General features: G+C 43.1%; 1 protein-coding gene across 4 annotated transcripts in view; it reads left to right on the top strand.

Annotated features, from left to right (window-relative positions):
• The first annotated feature begins 201 nt into the window (after positions 1-201).
• The window catches only part of Shld1 (shieldin complex subunit 1), a 62,382-nt gene continuing 40,659 nt past the window's right edge, over positions 202-21,924 (top strand). The window contains exons 1-3 of one of the 4 annotated variants that reach the window (XM_048348833.1): positions 4,019-4,556; positions 7,285-7,469; positions 15,081-15,998. In XM_048348833.1, the coding sequence (XP_048204790.1) occupies positions 4,498-4,556; positions 7,285-7,469; positions 15,081-15,139 (303 nt within the window). In that variant the 5' untranslated portion in view covers positions 4,019-4,497 and the 3' untranslated portion in view covers positions 15,140-15,998. Of the gene's footprint in view, positions 296-1,349; positions 2,701-4,018; positions 4,557-7,284; positions 7,470-15,080; positions 15,999-21,924 lie in introns of those variants that run through there. The other 3 variants (XM_048348832.1, XM_048348831.1, XM_048348830.1) reach the window with 3 other exon arrangements.

The following is a 21,924-nucleotide window of genomic DNA, read 5'->3' as shown; positions in this document are numbered from 1 at the left end:
GAAGGGTTACCATTTCATAAGTCAAGCAGACATTAAGCTTTTGACATACTATTTTCCCTGTTCCTTTAGGGTCCACCAAACACAAAGTCTCTAGAAGTCGCAAGAACTACCCAAGTCTGGCAAGCTTCCCGAGACTGGGCCAATGCCCTCAGTTAAGATGGCTGCTAGTGTCTCCCATTGCTCTTGTTAGCCTGCGGCCAGGTTGGTGCCAATGACTTCCTTTCAAACTTCACTTTTCCCACAACAAAGATGGCGGCGAGCGCTTCCGGTTCCGGGATTTTGCAGTTGCAGGCCGGTGAGTGGAGCCCCGGCCGCCGGCGGTTTTAGGGCGTCTTTCTCCGTGGATTCGGGAGTGCCGTGGGAAGGGAGGCGGGAGGTGCGGTAAGGCGGCCGCCGCGGGGTACTCGATGGTTTTCCATAACGTCCTAATTACGTTATGGTGGTTTTCTCAGGCACAGCTCCATTTCCGGCCCCCACCCCCACCCTGTCACCCCGACCGCGGGCCGCTGCGGACCCCGCCTTGGGAATCTCTGGAACTTACAAACTCCGGGTCTCATTCCTTTTATTATTTTTTTCTTTATTAAAATGTAAGATTCCTGTGAAACTTAAAAAACAAAAACGATTATAAAGGTGAGGTGCAGGGGGCTTACGGTTACCTAAGTCAGGTAAAGAGTGCATTCCTTTTTGGACAATGTCACCCCTTTCCTCACTCCCTCTTCCATTGTTCCCCTCCCACCTCTACCCACAAGCTGTATAGTTCATTTTCAACACAGTGTCCAGTGAGTGCCGTTGCTTCTTGGGAAAGTTAATCGGAACAAAATTTACCTTTCCACCCTCCCCCCCAAATCCTTTTATGCTGACAGTGGGATTTGAATTCGGGACCTCTCACTCTCACTCAGGTGGTGCTCTACCACTTGAGCCACAGCTCCACTTCTGGGTTTTTGGTGGTTAATTGGAGAGAAGAAGAGGCTCACGTGCTTTCCTTCCCTGGTCTGGATTTGAACCAAAATCCTCAGATATCACCACCACCCCCTCACCCAGTGGCTAGGATTATAGGTGGAGCCACTGACATACAGCTAAAATTTGTCTAAAGTATAAAATTCCAGTGAGTTTTGTAAATTTTCAAAATTGGGCCTGCATCACCCATTCTAATTTTAGATCATATATTTTTTTTTTTTATCACCCCAAAGACAATACTTTTTTTTTTTTTTGTCCATCCTGGGGCTTGAACTCAAGGCCTGGGCATGGTCCCTGATCCTCTTTCAGCTCAAGGCTAGTGCTCTACCACTTGAGCCAGCCACTTCTAGCTTTTTCTGAGTAGTTTACTGAAAATGAGTGTCTCACAGACTTCTGCCTGGGCTGACCTCAAACCTCAATCCTCAGATCTCAGCTTCCTGAGTAGCTAGGATTACAGGTGTGAGCCACCAGGTGCCTGACAAAACAATCCTTTTGTTCACAGTAATACTGTGGATTACTCAGTCTTAATTCAACACTACCCCCCTCCCACCAACGAAATTACTAGCCAACTTTCTGTTCTATAGCTTCATAATTTGAACACTTGACATGAATGGAATCAATAAGTGATTAGCTTCTTTCCCTAGGGATGATGTTTACAAAGCTTGTCCTTTGAGCTTGTATCAGAACTTCCTTTACTGACGAACATTATTCCATTGAATGCTTAGTTCATGTTTATCTGTCAATCACTTGATGAACATCTTTCATTTTGGGGCTTTTATGAGTAAAGCTGTCATGAACATTTGTGTAAAGTTATTAGAGAGACATGTTTTTATCTTACACCTAGGAATAGAATTGCCAGGTCAAAGTATAACTCAATGTTTTATCTTTTGAGGAACTGCCAAGCTGTTTTTTGGAGTGACAAATCAATTGCTCATAAGTATGATTTCACCTTGAGACTAGCAGTTTTTCATTGGTCTATTGATATGTTTACCCTTAGGCTAGTGCTACACTTGAGTCACAGCTTTTTTAAAAATCAATGTAAATGGTTTATTCAGCCATCAGATATGGCGGCAGCTATCTGAATGATCTTTTTCATTGTGGGCTGTATGAAGTTAAAGCAAGTAAATTTCCATCTTGACCTTAGCTGCCTCATTGCCCTTCAGTCTGCTCTCATGGAAGCTGAGAATGGCTCAGCCATCTGCCTCAGTCCCTCCCTTCTGCAAGGCTTGGGTCTCTGGGCCTTTTCTGGGGAGAAGGGGAAGGACATAAGTTCCTTTAAGCTTTGTCTCCTCTGTGGGAGGCGAGGCTACTGCTTGGTAGAGGAGAGCCACAGATCCAGAACATAGGTCCTGGAATTTAGTGCCCCCCTGTATGTATTCCTAGGGGGGGACCCCCTGGCCAGACTATCATAGAGGACAGGGCAGATCTCCGCCTCTACCACAGTGCTAGGACTGTGATTGTGGGTGATCATTACTGTGTCTGCTGGACTCACACCCAAGTCCAGTCTAATAATTTGCTGATTGATGAGTAGAGGCCTCTGAATAGAATGATGCCTCTTAATCTTAGCCTCTGGCTTGAGGAGGGAAGGCAAGACCACCATCCTTAGGACTGAGATCCTGCCCTGTACCATGCCAAGCTCTGGAAGGAGTATGGTTCTCCTTTGTGCATGGGGAATTAGAGGCTCAGAGAGGCTGGCTGGCTGGCTGGAGACTTCCTCACAATAAGCAGAGAGTTGGGATTTAGGTAAGTTTTGGGTCCTTGTGTATAACTGAGTATACACAGTACTTACTGACCCAACATGCACCTAAGAGGACTGGACCTTCCCAAAGTAACAGAGTAACTGAAGCAGGATGCTGGTGGCTTACACCTGCAATCCTAGCTATTCAGGAGACTGATACCATACCTATGGGTCCTGGGCAGAAAAAGTTCCAATTGAGCACCAAAAACCCAGAAGTAAAGCTGTGGCTCAAGTGGTACAAGTAATAGCCTCAAGCTAAAGAGCTCAAGGTTAGTGTCTAGTTTCTGATTTCAAGCCCCAGGACCAGCGCATTCACACACACACACATACACACACACACACACACACACACACACACACACACACACACACACGGAAAATTAGCACTTTTTGGAAAAGGAACTTGAACCATGTATCAAAACATTTGGGGCAGCTAGGTGTCAGTGACTCATGCCTGTAATCTTAACTACTCAAGAGGCTGAGATCTGAGTATCATGGCTCAAAGCCAGCCCTCAGCAAGAAAGTCTCCAATTAACCACCAGAACACTGGAAGAGGAGCTGTGGCTCAAACTGGTAGACACTAGCCTTGAGCAAAAATAGCTCAGGGACAGTGCCCAGGCTAAGAGTTATGGCCCCATGACCAAGAAAATAAAAAGGATTTGGGGCAAAGGATAGTTGTTGCCCTGGTTGTTTCAGATCACAGGGAGGGCCTCCTCTATCCCATTGCTTTCTCTTAAACAAATCACAACCACTTAGTAAGAGATGCTAGGTACTTATTTTGCAATAGAAAGGATATGGGGGTTGGTGCTAGTGGTGGCTCAGGCCCATAATCCTATCTACTCAGTAGGCTGAGATGTGAGGATCCGGGCTCAAAGGCAGCCTGGGCAGGAATGTCTGTGAGACTGTCATCTCCAATTAACCACCAGAACAGAAATGGAACTGTCACTTATGGGGTAGAGCACTGGCCTAGTGCAAAAAAGCTTAGGGAACCAAAAACAAACATAAAAAGAAGGAAAGGGGGGCTGGGAATGTGGCTTAGCAGTAGAGTGCTTGCCTAGCATGCATGAAACTCTGAGTTCGATTCCTCAGCACCACATGAACAGAAGTTGTGTTGTGGCTCAAGTGGTAGAATGCTAGCCTTGCGCAAAAAGGAAGCCAGGGACAGTGCTCAGGCCCTGAGTTCAAGCCCCAGGACTAGCAAAAAAAAAAAAAAAAAAAGGAAAGGATAATGATTCTGTAGTAAGTTTTTGTTGTTATTTTCAAAACAGTTTGAAATGGAATGTGTTTAGCATTTAATACAAGTGAATCTAAAAATAAAGCTATGACAACAGCACACCATTTGTTTTGTTTTGGAAAAGGCTTCCTTTCATGCCATGACTATCCCTGGTTCTTTGAAGGCATCTTTAAAGGCTGGCAGGATATGCTGATATAATCCAAAGATCTGCTTATTCCCTTCCAGAAACCTGTAGAGCACTATTAGGTAACAGGGGAAGAGGGGGGAGCCAGAGCCTAATGCAGAAGTAGTTGGTGAAACCTCAGACTTGGTTGGCTAATACATGTGAAAAGACAGGGTGTTCTTGCTCTTTGGGGACCTTGATCATTCCCCTCCTTTCAGGAGCAATCAGCTGATATCTTGGCTCACCTTTTGCCTAAGGGAATGTCCACAACAGTGTGTGACTGGGTGTCCTCAGACTAGAAAGTTCTTGCCAGCCTTTGATACTGATTTGTTTCTGTTTTCTGTCTTTGCCTCCTTGGGTAGCATAAGCTGTAGCCTAGAGGCTGCTTAGACACAGGCATAGGAGATGAGGTCCTTCAGGCTGGGCTTTTCCTGTGGTGCTGCTTTTGGTAGACATTTCCTTGGGTGAGATACTTCTCTGTGTATGTGGGTCTGACTGGAAATAGGATCATAGGATGACCTGCTGCTTAGAGTTAACTGCAAATGAATCCCTTAGCACAGGCTGCTCAAGTAAGCACTCAGTACATGGGAACTCTTGCCCTGTTCACATTATTCTGAATTTTTTTTATTTAGACATATCTTTGAGATCTTTCAAGTTCTGTTTGGACAGCTGCCTAGTATTCCTTAATTTGGAGTACTACATCCTCCTCAATCTATTTCTGTCTTTTTTTTCCTTTGGCAGTTCTAGGGTTTGAACTCAGGACCTCATGCTCTCCAGGCTCATGTTCTACTAGCTGAATCATGCTCACAACTCCCTTTTGGCTTTATTTTTTCAGGTAGGATCTTGAATTTTTGCCAGGAGCTGGCCTCAGACTACAATCCACTTACTTATCCCTCCTTAGTTGCTGGGAATCACAGATGCAATGCCGTCACACCCAGCTTGTGGGTTGAGAAGAAGTCTTAAATACTGTCTTAGTTTCTCCCTTATTCTTTTTTTTTTTTTTGGCCAGTCCTGGGCCTTGGACTCCGGGCCTGAGCACTGTCCCTGGCTTCTTCCCGCTCAAGGCTAGCACTCCGCCACTTGAGCCACAGCGCCGCTTCTGGCCATTTTCTGTATACGTGGTGCTGGGGAATCGAACCTAGGTCCTCGTGTATCCGAGGCAGGCACTCTTGCCACTAGGCTATATCCCCAGCCCTCTCCCTTATTCTTGACCCACGGGGCTTTGGACTACTTCATATGTTCTTTCTCCTAGAGCATGACAGGTTTATGCATTTCTGTAAAATTGCTTTCTGTAGAACTCAGCAGGCTTCTGACCTGCCAGTCATGTGCTATCTGTCCACCAAATTTGCAGGTAGTACCATGTAACTCCTCAGCGTGGTGGCACTCATGATGCCTGATACTGGCTATATGCAATGTATTAATGAGCAGAGTGTCCAGGATATCCCTTGGTCCATCATTACTCCATAGAGGGGATGGGGCTGGAGAGTCTTCCAGTTGAGAATTCAGTGCCCCACTGGTAGCTATAGGCCGAGGGGTAGGGAATACCTAGTTTTAAGCAAATACTCAATCGTTGAACCCAGCTAGCCACTTTTGAAGTATCCAGAGCCAAGCAACCCTCAGCTAGAGGGTGTTTCTATCTAGGTTACTGGCAGCAGTGAGGCCTTGCTGTCCATGCCAGAGCTGATGAAAGAGGAGGTGGGCACCACACCCGTCCAGCTAAGACCACAGAGTTTGGCTCTGTCTAGTTCCTTAGTGCATGGCTGAGCCTTGACTGTCATTTTATTTCTTTATTTTTTCAGTAGTAGGGCTTAAACTCAGGGCCTGGGCATTGTCCCTGAGCTCTTTTGCTCAAAGCTGGTGCTCTGCCACTTTGAGCCACAGCACCATTTCTGGTTTTCTGGTGGTTAATTAAAGATAAGCGTTTCATTAACTTTTTTTTTTCCTGGGCTGGCTTTGAACCTTGATACTTAGATCTCAGCTTCCTGAGTAGTTAGAATTACAAGAGTGAACCACTGGCACCTGGCTTTGATTGTTATTTTAAACTCCTAATATTTCATGACACTTAGGTTAACTTGCTGTGTAACATGTGTTTGTATCACCCCACACTATGAGCTCTTTGAAAGGAGTGGTCTAACCTTTGTATTCCCAGTACCTGGCACCAAGCCTGGTACATCACCTAATCAACAGGCTCCTAGGCCAGAGGGGAAAATACAGGTCACCTGTAATCTCTCATCGCAGATAGTCACTGACATTCCTTTGTTACCTACGCTTTCTAATATTTTGCCTCTTGCTCTACCACTTGAGCCCCAGTGCCACTTCAGGCTTTTTCTGAGTAGTGTATTGGAGATAAGAGTCTCACCAACTTTCTTTCCCAGTGTCACTTCAAACCCAGATCCTTAGATCTCAGCCTCTTTAGTAGCTAGGGTTACAGGTGTGAGTCACCAGTACCCTACACAGTATTGTATTTTATAAAACAAAGCCCTACCTAAAACCTATTTACATTTAACATTATATACATTTTTCCTTCTCAGCACATATTCTTAGAACCCTTGAACTATAGATCTATATAGTATTTCCCTGGGGAATTGCTCTATGATTAAACCTTTCCCATTTTTAGACACAGGACCTATTTTTCAGCTGAAATTACTAGTGGTTTCTTTCAACTGAAAGTCTTTCTTTTTTTTTTTTTTTGGCCAGTCCTGGGCCTTGGACTCAGGGCCTGAGCACTGTCCCTGGCTTCTTCCCGCTCAAGGCTAGCACTCTGCCACTTGAGCCACAGCGCCGCTTCTGGACGTTTTCTGTATATGTGGTGCTGGGGAATCGAACCTAGGGCCTCGTGTATATGAGGCAGGCACTCTTGCCACTAGGCTATATCCCCAGCCCTGAAAGTCTTTCTTAATGGTGAAGAAAATGTGGTAGCTGAGCATGGTCACACATGCTGGTAATTCTAGCACTCAGGAAGGCAGAGACAGGAAGATCATGAGTTTGAGGTCAGCCTGGAATACATAGTGATACTATGTCACAGATAAACATGGTGATAAATACTCCCCCCCCAAATAGAAGACATGGTGATAAATACTGGATCTAAAGTAAAGTCAATGACAACCATTAATAACAGGGAAAATATCTTTAAGGTTCTTCAATGAAGAACTCATGAAGGCTCCTGCTTCATAGTGCTTTTTTCCCCCATAGCTGGACTATGGCAGCCCAGGAAGCCACTCCAGACAGCCAGTCAGGGGAGAGCTGTGCTTTGGACTTACCATCAGCTTGCGACCTAAGAGATTATGTGTTACAGAGACCCAGCCAGGAGGCCAACAGCGAGGCACTTAGTTCTGTGGAAGCCCATTCATTTCCTTACTCTTCTGATGTGGATCCAGGTAAGAAGCAGAGTTAGAAACAAACCAATGTTACAACTAGCTGATAAACAGGGGTGTGTTCATTTTTCCCTCTCCCAATAGCAGATCTCAAAGGGATCATTTATTGTCTTATGTAGTAAAATACCTTAACCCAGGCAAAGTGATGAAGGGAGACTTCAAAGGATAACCTCTCTGGTGGAATTACAGGAGGAGCCCTTTCCTGGAGGTCTCTTTGTAATCTTGGGTTCCTTTCTGATTGATCTCCATCCAGATGCATTCAGAAGCTGGAGAATACTTGGAAAGAGTAGGGTTGTGTTTTGTGTTGTTCTTTTAAAACTTTGGAAAATAGCAGTGTGAGCCTGTTATGTGTTATGGGTAATAATAATAATAGAGATCTTACTATTACAAAAAACAGTCTGGATTTAAATGACAACTTTTCTACAGGTTTTCTTAACCAAATCAGTAAAAAATCTCTTATTATTTGTATTTCATGTTCATTCCCCATTTCAGTCAGGTAGTAACCATGTCTAGTTGTAAAGCACATCTCATTCCCATTAGTTATCCAGTTGGTGTGTTCCTTGCTGGCTGTGGGACTTGGAGCATGTTTCTAACCCCCCTGAGTTTCAGAATCATCTACAAAATGCCAATTGGACTGTCCCATGAGGGTTAGGTTTAATTTAGGGAAAGATATACTTATTGTATTTGCCACATATGGGTGCTCAGACTTTGTTATTTTTTATTAATCTGAAGCCAGTGTGGAAGTACATACCTGTAATCGTAGCTCCTTGAGAGGCTGAGACAGGCAGAGTTCAAGGCCAGCCCAGGTAAAATGTTTGTAAGATACCATTTTCACCAACAAAAGTTGTATGTGAGCTGGGTGCTGGTGGCTCATGCCTGCAATCCTAGCTACTCTGGAGGCTAAGATCTAAGGATCATGGCTCAAAGCCAACCAGCAAAGGAAAGTCCTTGAGACTCTTATCTCCAGAAAAGAAAAACAGCCAAAAGTGGAGGTGTGGCTCAAGTAGTAGAGGGCTGATTTTGACCAAAAAGGTCAGGGATAACATGCAGGCCCTGAGTTCAAGCCCTAGGACTAGCACACACAAAAAAGGTTGTATATGGGTGCTGGGAATGTGGCCTAGTGGCAAGAGTGCTTGCCTCATGTACCTGAAGCCCTGGGTTCGATTCCCCAGCACCACATATATAGAAAACGGCCATAAGAGGCGCTGTGGCTCAAGTGGCAGAGTACTAGCCTTGTGCAAAGAGAAGCCAGGGACAGTGCTCAGGCCCTGAGTCGAAGGCCCAGGACTGGCAAAAAAAAAAAAAAAAAAAGTTGTATATGGTAGCATATGCCTATGTAGCAAGTATACATAGGAGAATCCACAGTCTATCAAATTGGAGATTAGGTCTTAAACATGAGCTTGAAGATTAGTGGAGAAGAGGGCACAAACATTTAGTCCATAGCGCATATTGACCACCTTCTTTTTAAGTGTCTGCTCTCTGCTCCAATGGACCCTTCCGTCTATCACAAATCACTTTTCTAGTGTGCTTACTCTCCCACCTTCCTAACTATTTCTTGTCTTCTCATTACAAACTACATTGCCTCCTCTTTTAGCTTCTCAGATGATGATCTGGTCTATTTGATTAAGAACACAGAAATAGGTATGAGCACAATAGATCATGCCTGTAATCTTAGCTACTTGGAAAGTGGAGATTGGAAGAATCATAAGTTGAGGCCAGTAAAAAGTTAGTGAGATCTCCATCTTAACCAATAAAAATAGGGGAGCGGTGGTAATTCTAGCTTCATGGGAAGCATAAATAAGAAGATCATAGTCCAGTCTAGTCCCAGGCAAAAATGTGAGACCCTATTGGAAAAATAACCAAAAGTAAAAAGGAGTGGGATATAGGGCTAAAATGATAAAGCACCTGCCTACTAAGTTCAAGGATCTGACTCAAACCTTTGTACTGCAAAAAGAAATAAATGAATAATGAAAATAAGAAAGAAATAAAGCAGAAACAGAAGAGAATCTGAACATGCTTGTACTACACACAAGCAACTTCCTTCTTCCTACTTCCATGTCCCCTGTCTGCTCTCTTCCTCATCTTCATGTCTGTCCTTGTCTTTGCAATCCCCTTCCACATCAATTCCCTTTTTGTTGTTATTTTTGTTTGTTTTTGCCAGTCCTGGTCCTTGGACTCAGGACCTGTGCACTGTCCCTGGCTTCTTTTTACTTAAGGCTAGCACTCTGCCACCTGAGTCACAGTGCCACTTTGGGCCCTTTTCTATATACATGGTGCTGGGGAATTGAACCCAGGGCTTCATGTATATGAGGCAAGCACTCTTGCCACTAGGCCATATCCCCAGCCCTCAATTTCCTTTTCCTCCTGATCATTTCATGCAGATACACTGTAATATCGCCCATCTTTAAAAGAATACCCAAGTCTTGACTTAAGATCTCTTAGTTACATAGTTCTCTCTAGACTTTTAAAAGATGTCGTTCCTGGACTGGGAAGGTGGCTTAGTGGTAGAGTAGTTGCTTAGCATGCATGAAGCCCTGGGTTTAATTCCTCAGTATCACAAAAGAAGTTCAGAGGACAGTGCCCAGGCCCTGAGTTCAAACCCCAGGATTGGCAAAAAAAAGTCATTCCTCAGTCATCATTTCCTCCTAAAACCTACTTACTAGTTTGGCTTCTATCTCCATTACTCTATGGACATAGCTCTAGCCAAAGCCTTATCTCAGGCTTGCATTAAATATTTACACAATTGCCTTTTTCTTTCTTAAGCCTACTATCATCAGTGTACAGCTTGCTGTAGCTATAGGGCAGCCAGAGAGAGAACTCAGAAATCCAAGCAAGTAGCAGGCACATGCAGGTAGTTGGTCCCATTTTCAAGGTTGGAGTTGGTAATCATAGTCCAAGCCTCTGAAAAGGCGGTAGGTGAGAGAAGCCAGCCTTGGTTTTAGGAGGCACTAGGGACCACTGCAAATGCCAGGTGGCAAGAATGTAGACCCAGGCTTAAACTTCACTTTTGTAAAGATTTCCTATTTCGCCTCACAGCTGCCTCTAGCTATGGCTTCGCTGTATTTTGTTCTTCTCAACTAGATTTCTTTGTAAAGAGGTTGCCTTCAATCAATTATTGCCCACCTCCTCACTCCCCTCCAGGTTGAACCCAGGGTCTCATGGGTTATACTCCAGTCTTACTTCTTCTTTCTGCTTCATCACATGATTGTTCCTCTATTCTCGGGTACATGGCCTCCCTCCCCCAAGCCTAGGACTAAGCCTCTTTTGCTCAGATGCTGATGATCTTCCCGGAGCACCAAACCCAGTGGATAGTTCTCTGTCCTATGTATCCAATGTTGCCTAGTGAACTCACGCGCGTGCGCGTGTGTGCGTGTGTGTGTGTATGTGTGTGTGTGTGTATCTGGCTGTCTGTGTCTCTGTGTGTGTGTGCGCCAGTTCTGAGGCTTAAACTCGGGGCCTAGGCACTGTTCTGAGCTTTTGTGCTCAAGGCTAGCACCCTACTACTTGAACTACAGCTCCACGTTCTGCATTTCTGGTAGTTTCTTGCTCCAGCTGGCTTTGAACTGTGATCCTCAGGTCTCAGCTTCCTGAATAACTAGGATTATAGACATGAGCCCTCAGTACCTATACTAGTGCATTCTTTATGCCTGGGTGGAGGATATTACTGGTAGGAGGCTTGAGTCTTAAGAGCACTTTAAAAAAAAAAAACCCATTAGGTTGATAAGAAAAACCTAAAAAGCCTTGATCAGTTCAATCTGGTACACAAAGGCAGGTACAGGTGGGTCATAATATATCTTAATAAACACGTGCCTGTCCTGAAATTACAGGGCAGCCACCTCTCCTGAAGGGCTGGTGGAGTAAACAAAACGTCAGGACAGCCAGGGGTAAGTTTGTGAAACTCCTCCTCTCTGCCCTTCCTGGTGAGATAAAGTGTCCTGGGACACCATTTCCATCACATTCCTCTGTTTATATCCTCTGAGATGTTTTCATGTAGTTCTTTCCCACCAGCTGCAGTCAAAGCTCCTCTGCCTAATTCCCAGGATCCTCTGAAATCTGGTGGCCAGGGTTTGTTCAAAATATTTTAACTGGCAAGGCTGCTCAGGTGCACGGCAGCTGAACACAAGCCTCTGGTGGTATCTAACTACTCATTGACACAGGCTTGCTACTCCTGATGTTAGGCTGAGCCAAACCTTAATGCCTTAACTGCCTTTCCTCCTCCGCGGAATGTGCTTTCTCCTCCCTGATCAACTCCAGTCCACTCCTCAGGCTCTTGATTTGAATCCATCTATCAGTCCCTGGTCCAGACTTGAGGAACTTCACCTGTGAGATTCTTTCTTTGCTTTCTCATTTGCTTCTGGGCTCAAGAGAAGCATAGATATACCAAATGGAAGAGCCATGTTAAGCCATAAAGGATCTGAGTTAAACCTCTCAAAAGCAAGGTCATAGGTGTCCTGGGTGCAGCTCAGTATACTGCTGTAGTGAGAGGAACTCCACATAGGTCCTGTGACCTCTTCAGGACTGTGGAACCTTGTTTCCTGGAGAGCACCCAAGGTGAATTCTAGGACAAAGAGTTTCTCTGAAGTTGTTTAGACATTGCAATACGGATACAGGAAATCTCAGCCCTTTCCTTAAACTTGAAATTCTGCCTGAGAACACTGTTGAGGAAATGAGTTGAATGTATACAGCATATTTGAATGTTAAACACAATAAGTCTTTGATGATTAAAGGCCCTTGCTGGCAGTTTTAAAGTAAATAATGGTTCAATGCTCCCCTATTTTTCTGTGGGAATCTGTTAGTATCTCAGTCTTCAAAGGCCATTTATAACTTGCATATTTAGGCATTACATCTAGGGAATTTAATATTGAAGGAAAAGTATGTTTGTCTTTTTTCTTCTGTATAATTCATATGATATCTCTTTGTAGTTCCATAAAACTTGGTTTCTCAGCAGCAACTCCAAGTGGGCCTTCATTCATGACTCATCACTCAACCCTCTTTCCTTAAAGTGGGAGAAAACAATTTGATTAATGTTGTCAAACCCTTATCACCCCTACTACCACCCTTTCATAAGACATGATGAAACTAGGCACCAGTGGCTCATGCCTGTAATCCTAGCTACTCAGGAGGCTGAGACCTGAGGATCACAGTTCGAAGCCAGCCCAGACAGAAAAGTCCTTGTGAGACTCCTATCTCCAATAAACTAATAAAAAAAAAAAGCAGTACAAGAAATGTATCCAATGCCTAAAGTATGAAACTGTAACCGCTCTGTATATCAGTTTGACAATAAAAACAAACAAACCTGGAAGTAGTGCTGTGGCTCAAGTGATAGAGTGCTAGCCTTGAGCACAAAGAGGCTCAGGGACAGCGTCCAGGCCCTGAGTTCAAGCCCCAGGACTGGCAATAAATAAATAAATAAATTAATTAATTAATTTAAAAAAGACATGATGATACCCAATTAAGGAAAAACAGAAAGGTTGAACATTTGCCATTTATTGTATGTTACCACTTCCAAGAATAAATACTATCATGGTACCCATTTTCTCTATGAGGAAAGAGGGCCATAGAAAGCTTGGTTATATATTAATATGTTTCCCAAGGCACGCTGGAAGACTGAAACTCAGATCTGGGCCAGGCTGACTTCAAAGGCAGGACTTTAAAGAAATTCAAACACCACAAATGATTAAGTGCCATGTAGGAAGCAGTAAGCCTTCAGTGTTGGCATTGAAGGCTTAATCTTTAATACTGCTAGCTTTGCTTAATCTTTAATACTGCTAGCTTCTTTTTGCTAACTCTGAATATGGACAAATACAGATCAGCACTTTCTCAGGGGCAACTCTGCCTCTTGCTCATGGAGCTTGGTGTTGTGAGCTCTCAATCTTTATTTTCCATTGTGGAAGGCATTCAAACTGCAGGCTACTGGAGAGAAGGCATTGCCTTCTCAGTTTAGTTTTACACCAGGTAGAAATAAATCACCTATTCTGGTAAAACTTAGGGAAGAAACAACTAGGAACTCAGATGACTCTGTTTACTGTAATGGATGAAACCCTTTTTTTCTACCTAGAACAGATTTTTCACCTGGCTCCAGAATTATTCTTATTGGTGACTCTTTGCCCTTTGCAGTTGTTCTTTGTCTACTGAGTGACTGCTCTTTTGCTTCCTGGTAGTGTTAGTTAATTTTTGAGTGTGTGGGAATGGGATCAGTCCCAGGGCTGTGCATTCTAGATAAACAATCTTTTGCTGAGCAACACTCCCAAGCCCTTCCCTGAAGTGTTTGATATATAAATACTGACATGCTTGAAGTTATAAAACCCAGATTATGGGAGCATAACTTTTTTTTTGGGGGGGGGGGGGTCCAAGACAGGGTGTTGAATTCAGTACCTGACACTTTGCTCATTGGCTGGCATTCTACCAATGGAACCATACCTCCCACCCCTGGAAACATTTAAGAGTAAATGCTTGCTTTTCTTTTCTTTTCCCTTCCCTCCTTCTTTTCTTGTTCTTGTTCTCCTTCTTTCCCTCCTCTTCCTCTTCTTCCTCCTCCTCCTCCTCATTGTTGTCATTGCCATTGTCCTCCTCCTCCTCCTCCTCCTCCTCCTCCTCCTCCTCCTCCTCCTCCTCCTCCTCCTCCTCCTCTTCCTCCTCTCCTCCTCCTCTTCTCCTCTTCTCCCCTTCCTCCTCCTCCTCTCCTCCTCCTCCTCCTCCTCCTCCTCCTCCTCCTCCTCCTCCTCCTCCTCCTCCTCCTCCTCCTCTTCTCTCTTCTCTTCTTCTTCTTCTTCTTCTTCTTCTTCTTCTTCTCTTCTTCTTCTTCTTCTTCTTCTTTTTCTTCTTCTTTCTCCTCCTCCTCTTCATTTTTATGTGAATTGAGGACCTTATTCTTGCTAGGCTGGTGTAATACTGCTGAGCCATGCCTGCAGGCCTGTTTATCACTGATTATTTTTAGGATATGTTTTTGCTTCCTGCCTATGCACACCTGAACCACAATCTACCTACTTTTAGGTTTCCATTCTCATTGGGATCACAGGCATGCACTACCATGTCCAACTTACCTTCCTTGGAGTCAGTCTTGTGGATATTTCTGCTTGGGCTGTTGTAGAACTTTGATCCTCTGATCTCAGCCTTCTATATAGCTTGGGATGACAGGTGCTGGCCACTCTGGCCAGTTACAGGTTGTGAGGGATCTTGCAGACTTTTCTGTTCAGGCCTCAAATCATGATCTTCCCATTCTCTGCCTCCCAGATATCTAGGATTACTGGCTTGGTTTGGCAAATGCTTACTCCTATTTCTCATATTTGTTCTCTGAAAATTCTATTTATTTCATACGTGTGTGTATGTGTGTGTGTGTGTGTGTGTGTGTGTGTGTGTATGTTTCTGCTGGTAGTGAGCTTGGACCCAGGGCCTAGGCACTGTCCTTTAACTTTTGTGCTTAGGGCTAGTGCTCTACCACTTGAGCAACAGCTCCACTTCTGGCCTTTTGCTGTTTAGTGGAAGGTGAGAGTTGTGTAGACTTTACTGCCCACTCTGGCTTTGAATGATACTCTCCATCAACCTGAGTAGCTAGAATTAGAAGAGAAGCCACCCACTGAGACCTGACTTTCCTTACCATTTCTAATCACACAGTGCCTCTAGTGCTTCTGATAATGACTTATACCGCAGAGTTTGGTTTTACTGTCCTCTAGTGGCCACTGGATATACACTTGAGCCCTTCTCAGTAAAAGAATTTAAAAGTATGAATGTTTTTCCCCCCTTGAAATATTGGGGATGCATCCCTGGGTCTCTAGAGGTCTACCACTGAGCTACACCAAGCTTCTCTGGTTTGTGTAGGATTCTGTGCTCAAGGGGATAAAATGGAAAGTTTCTGAAAAATTATTTTATACAGTGGAACTGAGAGAAGCTAGACAGAATATGGTGATAATCACCTGTAATCCTAGGCACTTGAGAGGCAGAAATGAGAGGATTGCTGTTTGAGGCCAGCCTGGGTAAATGTTAATGAGACCCTATATCAAACAAACCAAAACAAAAATCAAAATAAAACAAAAACCTGAAGGAGATTAGTGCTGAATTCAATCCCCAGAACCATCCCAAAATAAAAAGAAACAACATCTATCCCAGAAATATAAGAAACTAATTTGTCTTAAGGTCACCACTATTAGGTATATTTAGTGCACACATATTTACATAATTCAAGGAGACTTTATTTATCCTGCCTGGTTGGTGGCAATCTAACATATATACACAAATGGTGATGCATGATTATTCTTTGAACGTTTACTAAGTAAAAATGATGCTTTTTTTTTCTCAAAGATAAGACCAAAGAGGGCTGGGAGCACAGCTCAAGTAGTACATTGATTTCATCGCAACTAAAAGACCCTGAGTTCAATCCCCATTACTGAAAAACAGTTTAGAGATAAGGACAAAGAATTTAAATTTTCTTTTAAAAATAAGATTAAAGTAACATTGAAGGACAGACTTAGAAAAAAAATTGTTCCATGTGGTGGCATATGCTTGTAATCCATCACTCAAGAGGCTGAGGCAGGAGCATCACAAGTTTGAGGCCAGTGAGTTCTAGGCCAGAATGGGCTATATAGCAAGAATAGTACCATTGCAAATAGTCAAAAATGAAAGCAAAATCTTTTGTGACCTCTAGTCTCTGAGCTATCCTGTACATATCCACACCCTGGAAATGCAAGAGAACCACAGGAGATGTTGTGAGATGATGAACTGGGTTGGGTCCCCAGGATTAAAGCACAACATAGCATTAGGGGGTCACATGTCCTGCTACCCAACTGAAGAAAGTCACTCAGATCCAGTTCACCATGACCTACAACCTGGTAACAAGAAGGTGGTCCGTGTAGACTCATTTCTCCCCAGGACTGACTGACTGTCCTTTCAACATTACTAGGAAGGCCTAGCAGCTGGCAGTCAGGAAGAGTCTTCAACTGGGCTCGAGATTTTCTTCCTCTGCTAAGTGATACCCAGGTGATCGGGAAGCATCTGAAATCAGATTGAGCCAACAGAACAAGTGCCAGCCCTTTGCCCTTTGATCCTGAGACCCCTCTTCCCCACCCATATTCATGGGGATATCTCACTGTGTCTTTGACTTGGATTTTTCTGATGAATTAGTAATACCGAACATCTTTTCATGTGCTTGTTGACCATATATAATCTTTGGAGAAATGACTATTGAAGTCTTTTGCCCAAGTTATTCATGCTTTTGTAGTTGAGTTGTAGATATTTGTATAGTCTACCTATCAACCTGTCGTCAGATATGTGGTCTGCAAAGATTTTTTTTTTCTCTTTCTGTAGGTTGCCATTTTACTGTGTTGATTTTGCCCTCTGATACCTAAATGTGCTTAAGTTTAATTTAGAGCCATTTTGGTTTTGTTGCCTGTGCTTTTGGTGTCACATGCAAGAATGATTGCCAAGTCCTATGTCAATGTCTACACATTGTTTTCTTCTAGAAGTTTTACAGTTTTGGTGCTTATGTTTACATCTTCAATCCATTTTTAGTTAAATTTTTTTCAAATTTTTATTATCAAACTGATGTACAGAGAGGTTACAGTTTCATACATTAGGCATTGGATACATTACTTGTACTGTTTGTTACCTTGTCCCTCATACCCCCCTCCCTCCTCCCCCTTTTAGTTAATTTTTATAAATGATACTGGATAAGGGTCCAACTTCATTCTTTGCATGTGGATATTCAAAACTATTGGTAAAGAGATCTTTTCTCCATAGAGTATCTTGGCATTCTTGTTAAAGATCATTTGACCATAAATATAAAATGAGAGTTTGTTTGTGGTTTTCTTGACTTCACTGTTATTTATGATAGTTCACACTGTTTTGGTTACTGTAGCTATGTTTTGAAATCAGGAAGTGTGAGTTCTCTTTGTTCTTATTTTTCAAAATCATTTTGGCTATTCATGGTCTGTATTATTTTGTTGTTGTTTTGTTTTGTCTTGTTTGTGGTGCTGGGGGTCTATGTGAGGGCCTCACATATGCTAGGCAAGCAGTCTACCACTGAGCTACGCCTCCAGCATATAACCATCCTATGATAGCAGCACCATGGTCTCTGATCGTGTGCATAATACCCCAGAGTATAAATACACTCTCCCACTATTAATGGCCATTAGTTTGTCTCCAAGATTGCAGAGTTAAACATAAATATGCCATGGTTTGTTGATGTACAGAGATTTTACTACGTTTTTATAAAGTCAGTTTTATTAACCAATGCTTTTGCTTTGGTTTAATTTTGAGGAAATAATTTTCTTCCAATATTACGTAAGTAGTGACTGCCTAGAAATTTTGAGCTTTAGTAATTTATTCTGTGTGTGTGTGTGTGTGTACACATGTGTACACATGCACATACGCATGCGCATGCCAATCCTGGGGCTTGATTTCAGGGCTTGAGCTCTGTTCCTGGGCTTTTTGCTCAAGGTTAGCACTCAGCTCCACTTCTAGCTTTTTGGAGCTTAACTGGAGATGAGAATTTTATGGACTTTCCTAACTGGGCTGGCTTTGAACCATGATCCTCTAATCATCCTATAACTCAAAGTGGTAGAGTGCTAGTCTTGAGTGAAAGAGCTCAGAGACAGTACCCAGTCCCTGAGTTCAAGCCCGACACCAAAAAAAAAGTACAAGAAATACGTTTATGGATAGTAGAAGTATTTAGGAGCCAGTTTTGTTAATCCTATTTTTTAGGAGTTACTTTCTGGTAAATGTTCATTTACACCATGCGTAGGAATTTAAGGGTTGCAGTAGCGTTTTTAGTTGCTGTAGTGACAGGCACTGAGCTGTGGCACACTTAGCATTAGCACTGCTTCCAGAGGTGAAACTGAAAAAATAACTCATTTCTCACAGGGGGAGGTGAGAAATGTTGGGGGTGGACTTCTCTTTCTAAAGCTCTATTTATAAGTGAATAAAATGACAGATTTTAAAAAAAGTACTAAAGAACCAAATAGTAGAAAGAATCTATGCATGTTTACACAAAAATAGGAAACATTTTCATTCCACAAAAGGAATACTAACTGCTGCATAGAGGGAATCTTGACAGTATCAGTCGATATGAGTGACCTGAAGTAAATCCTTCCAATTAGATTTATTTGCTCAGAGCCCAAGTCTGATTTAAATCCTCTATTTCCCAGTGTCCTTCACTCTATAGCCAGGTCTTTGATTAGCAGCTTCCAGCTAGGAAAGGCTGGCTATCTCAAGTTGCTTAGTCCCCACTTCCCAGAGCTCAAGAATGACCCAGCATAGTCTGCCCTCTGCAGCTTCAGCTGGAAACTGCCCTCACTTGTGTAGGAAACTCACGCAGGGGCAATTTTGCTTCCCAGGAGCCACTTGGCACAGTTTGGACTCCATTTTTGGGTGTTACTACGTTGAATGTGCTGTTGGGAAGCAGTAAGTGGAGGCCAAGAATGTCCCTGACCATCTCCCACAGCTTTATCCTCCACCCTCTAAACAACCATCCAGCCCAATCCCAGGCATGCTGAGGTTATGAAACCCCACTGACTGGGCCCAGGGATATCAGAAACTGATCTCATCGCAATTCTAATTTTCGGGCACACCTAGTGTATCACATATTATGCTTTTGCCAAATATTGAATTGTTCTATAATAGACTATCCTAGACTCAGAGTAACTAACCTAAGGGACCAATGATATTATGATGAGATGATAAGAGCATTAGGCTAGGTGGCAATTAGGAGATAGGAGTTCTAAACTTGTTATTGCTTCTAATTGGCTACAGAACCTATGGAAATCCATTTAACTTTTCTTCTTTTTCTTTTTTGGTATCTGACATGGCACTTGAACTCTGGGCTTGGAACTGTTCCTGAGCTTGCTTGCTTTCTTTCTCTCTTTCTCTCTCTCTCCCTCCCTTCCTTCCTTCCTTCCTTCCTTCTTTCCTTCCTTCCTTCCTTCCTTCCTTCCTTCCTTCCTTCCTTCCTTCCTTCCTTCCTTCCTTCTTCCCTCCCTCCCTGCCTCCCTCCCTCCCTCCCTTCTTCTTCCCTCCCTCCCTGCCTCCCTCCCTTCCTCCCTTCCTTCTTCCCTCCTTCCCTGCCTCCCTCCCTTCCTCCCTTCCTTCTTTCCTTCCTTCCTTCTTTCCTTTTTCTCTCTAGGCTAATATGCTACCGTTTGAGCCACAGCTCCACTTCCAGCTCTTTTTGGTACCTAATTGGAGATAAGAGTCTCATAAAATTTCCTGCTTGGGCTGGCTTTGAACCATGATTCTCAGATCTCAGCCTCTCGAGTAGCTAGGATTTGGGGCATGAGCCACCAATTCACAATTTCATTTAACTTTTTGTTGTTGTTACTGAGAACACTCACCTTAGTTATCCACCAGGATTAGTACTATGTACTAAGATTACAACTAAACTGGTTTCTCTCTGGCCCCCGAATGTAGATAAAAGAACATGTATTTGGGAATTAAAACCATACTGTATCAAATCTGTCTCTTCCACTTGCCAGTCATCTGACCCTCAGAGTCTCCTGCTTCTAGGCAGGTGCTCTCCCATTCTACTTGAGCTAGCTCCAGCCTTCGTGCTGAGCAAAAGACCCAGTAGAATTTATACATGAATTTCTCAAGTTGTGTCTCATTTTACAGAAAAGAAAACCAAGGCCCAGGAAAGCAAAGTGACCTGTCCAATGACGTAACTAACAGGTGGCAAAGCCGAGATTTGAATCCAATCTATAGATCTCAAAGCCTGTGCCCTCGATCATTAGGAGTACTGTTAGGTGTTGTGTTTTTCTGCACTGATTTTTGTTGACTTAACTGACTAATGTTTTTTTTCACTTTTCTACATCCTTCCACCCCAGGAGAGTACCACTTATTTTCTTCTGACTTTAAATGCAATACCCAAAAAGAGTTTGAAGATACTAATTTGAAGAAAAGTAAAAAAAACTCTACCTTTGCCCTTATCTGTTATTTCCAGTTCCAGTTTTGCTCTGTGTGCAGTGTGTGTGTGTGTATGTGTGTGTATGTGTGTGTATGTGTGTGTGTGTGTGTGTGTGTGTGAGAGAGAGAGAGAGAGAGAGAGAGAGAGAGAGGGAGTCTGTGTCTGTGTGTCTGTGTGTGTTGGTCCTGGGCTTGAACTCAAGGCCTGGGTGTTGTCTGAGCTTTTATGCTCAAGTCCAGTGCTCTGTCACTTGAGGCAAAGCTCCATTTCTGATTTTTTTTTTTTTTTACTTTCTTGCCCAGGCTGGTTTTTGAACCATGATCCTCAGATCTCAGCCTGCTGAGTAGCTAGAATTATAGCCTTGGGTCACCAGCTCCTGGATACAACTTTGCTTTTTAACTGTAATGCTCATCTTTGTAATTGTTTTGCCTTCATGAAGTACTAAATTCATGCTTGTTGATTTCAGGCAGTGTTGGAACTGTGTGGAAGTTTTGAAAATCATATAACATGCTAAGAAAAACGTACCTTTGTGTTTATGCCTAATACTGTGTTTCTGTGGATATGCATTGAGGACTTGAAAGTCTTTACATATATGCCACACTGTTATTTTTTAAAATTAAATTATTATAAAGATGATGTACAGAGGGGTTACAGTTATACACTTGCATAAGTCAAGTAAAGAGTACTTTTTTTGTCATGGGGCTTGAACTCAGGGCCTGGGTACTGTCTCTGAGCCTTTTTGCTCAAGGCTAGTACTCTACCATGTTGAGGCACAGCTGGTTTTCTGGTTTTCTGGTGGTTAATTGGAGATGACAGTCTCACAGACTTTTCCTGCCCAGTCTGGCTTCAACACGTGATCCTCAGATCTCAGCCTTCTGAGTAGCTAGGATTACATGAGCTCGGCAAGAGTACATTTCTTTTTAGACAATGTCACCCCTTCCTTTGCACTCTTCCCCTCACAGCTAGTGCACTCAACAGGTGCCAGTTGACCAAAGATGCTCTTTGACAGGCTTTCAGAGTTAGAGAGCAAATTCACCGCCTTTGTTCATTACATGTTAATTAGTACCTACCATGTACTGTACTAGCTCTTCAATAACAAAGTGTAAATTAAATGAAGTTTCTGCCATTTGGAGTTTACTACCCAGTGATAGAACTCAAGAAGTGAGCCCCCAAAATTTTCTTTCTCACAATAATATTTTCACATGGAGAAGGTGTTTTTGTTGTTGTTGTTGTTTTTCTGTCAATCATGTGGCTTGAACTCTGGGCCTGGTAGCTGTCCCTGAACTCTTCAACTCAAAGCTAGTACTCTACCACTTTAAGCCACAGCACCACTTCTGGTTTTCTGGTAGTTAATTGGAGTAAAGAGTCTAATGGACTTTCCTGCCCAGGCTGGCTAAACCACAATCCTCAGAGATCAGTCTCCTGAGTAGTTAGGATTACAAGTTTGAGCTACTAGTGCCTTGCCTTGGAGAAGTTTTTAAAAAGAACAATTGTGAAAGACAAGGAAAGCTCATAAAATAAAGTATTATTTCCTATAGATATGAAATGATAGTCAAGCCCACTGGCCAT

Source organism: Perognathus longimembris, chromosome 6 (assembly GCF_023159225.1).
Source record: "Perognathus longimembris pacificus isolate PPM17 chromosome 6, ASM2315922v1, whole genome shotgun sequence".
NCBI lineage: Eukaryota > Metazoa > Chordata > Mammalia > Rodentia > Heteromyidae > Perognathus > Perognathus longimembris.
The sequence above is the reverse complement of the archived record's forward strand: the minus strand, read 5'-3'. Positions and strand labels throughout refer to the sequence as shown.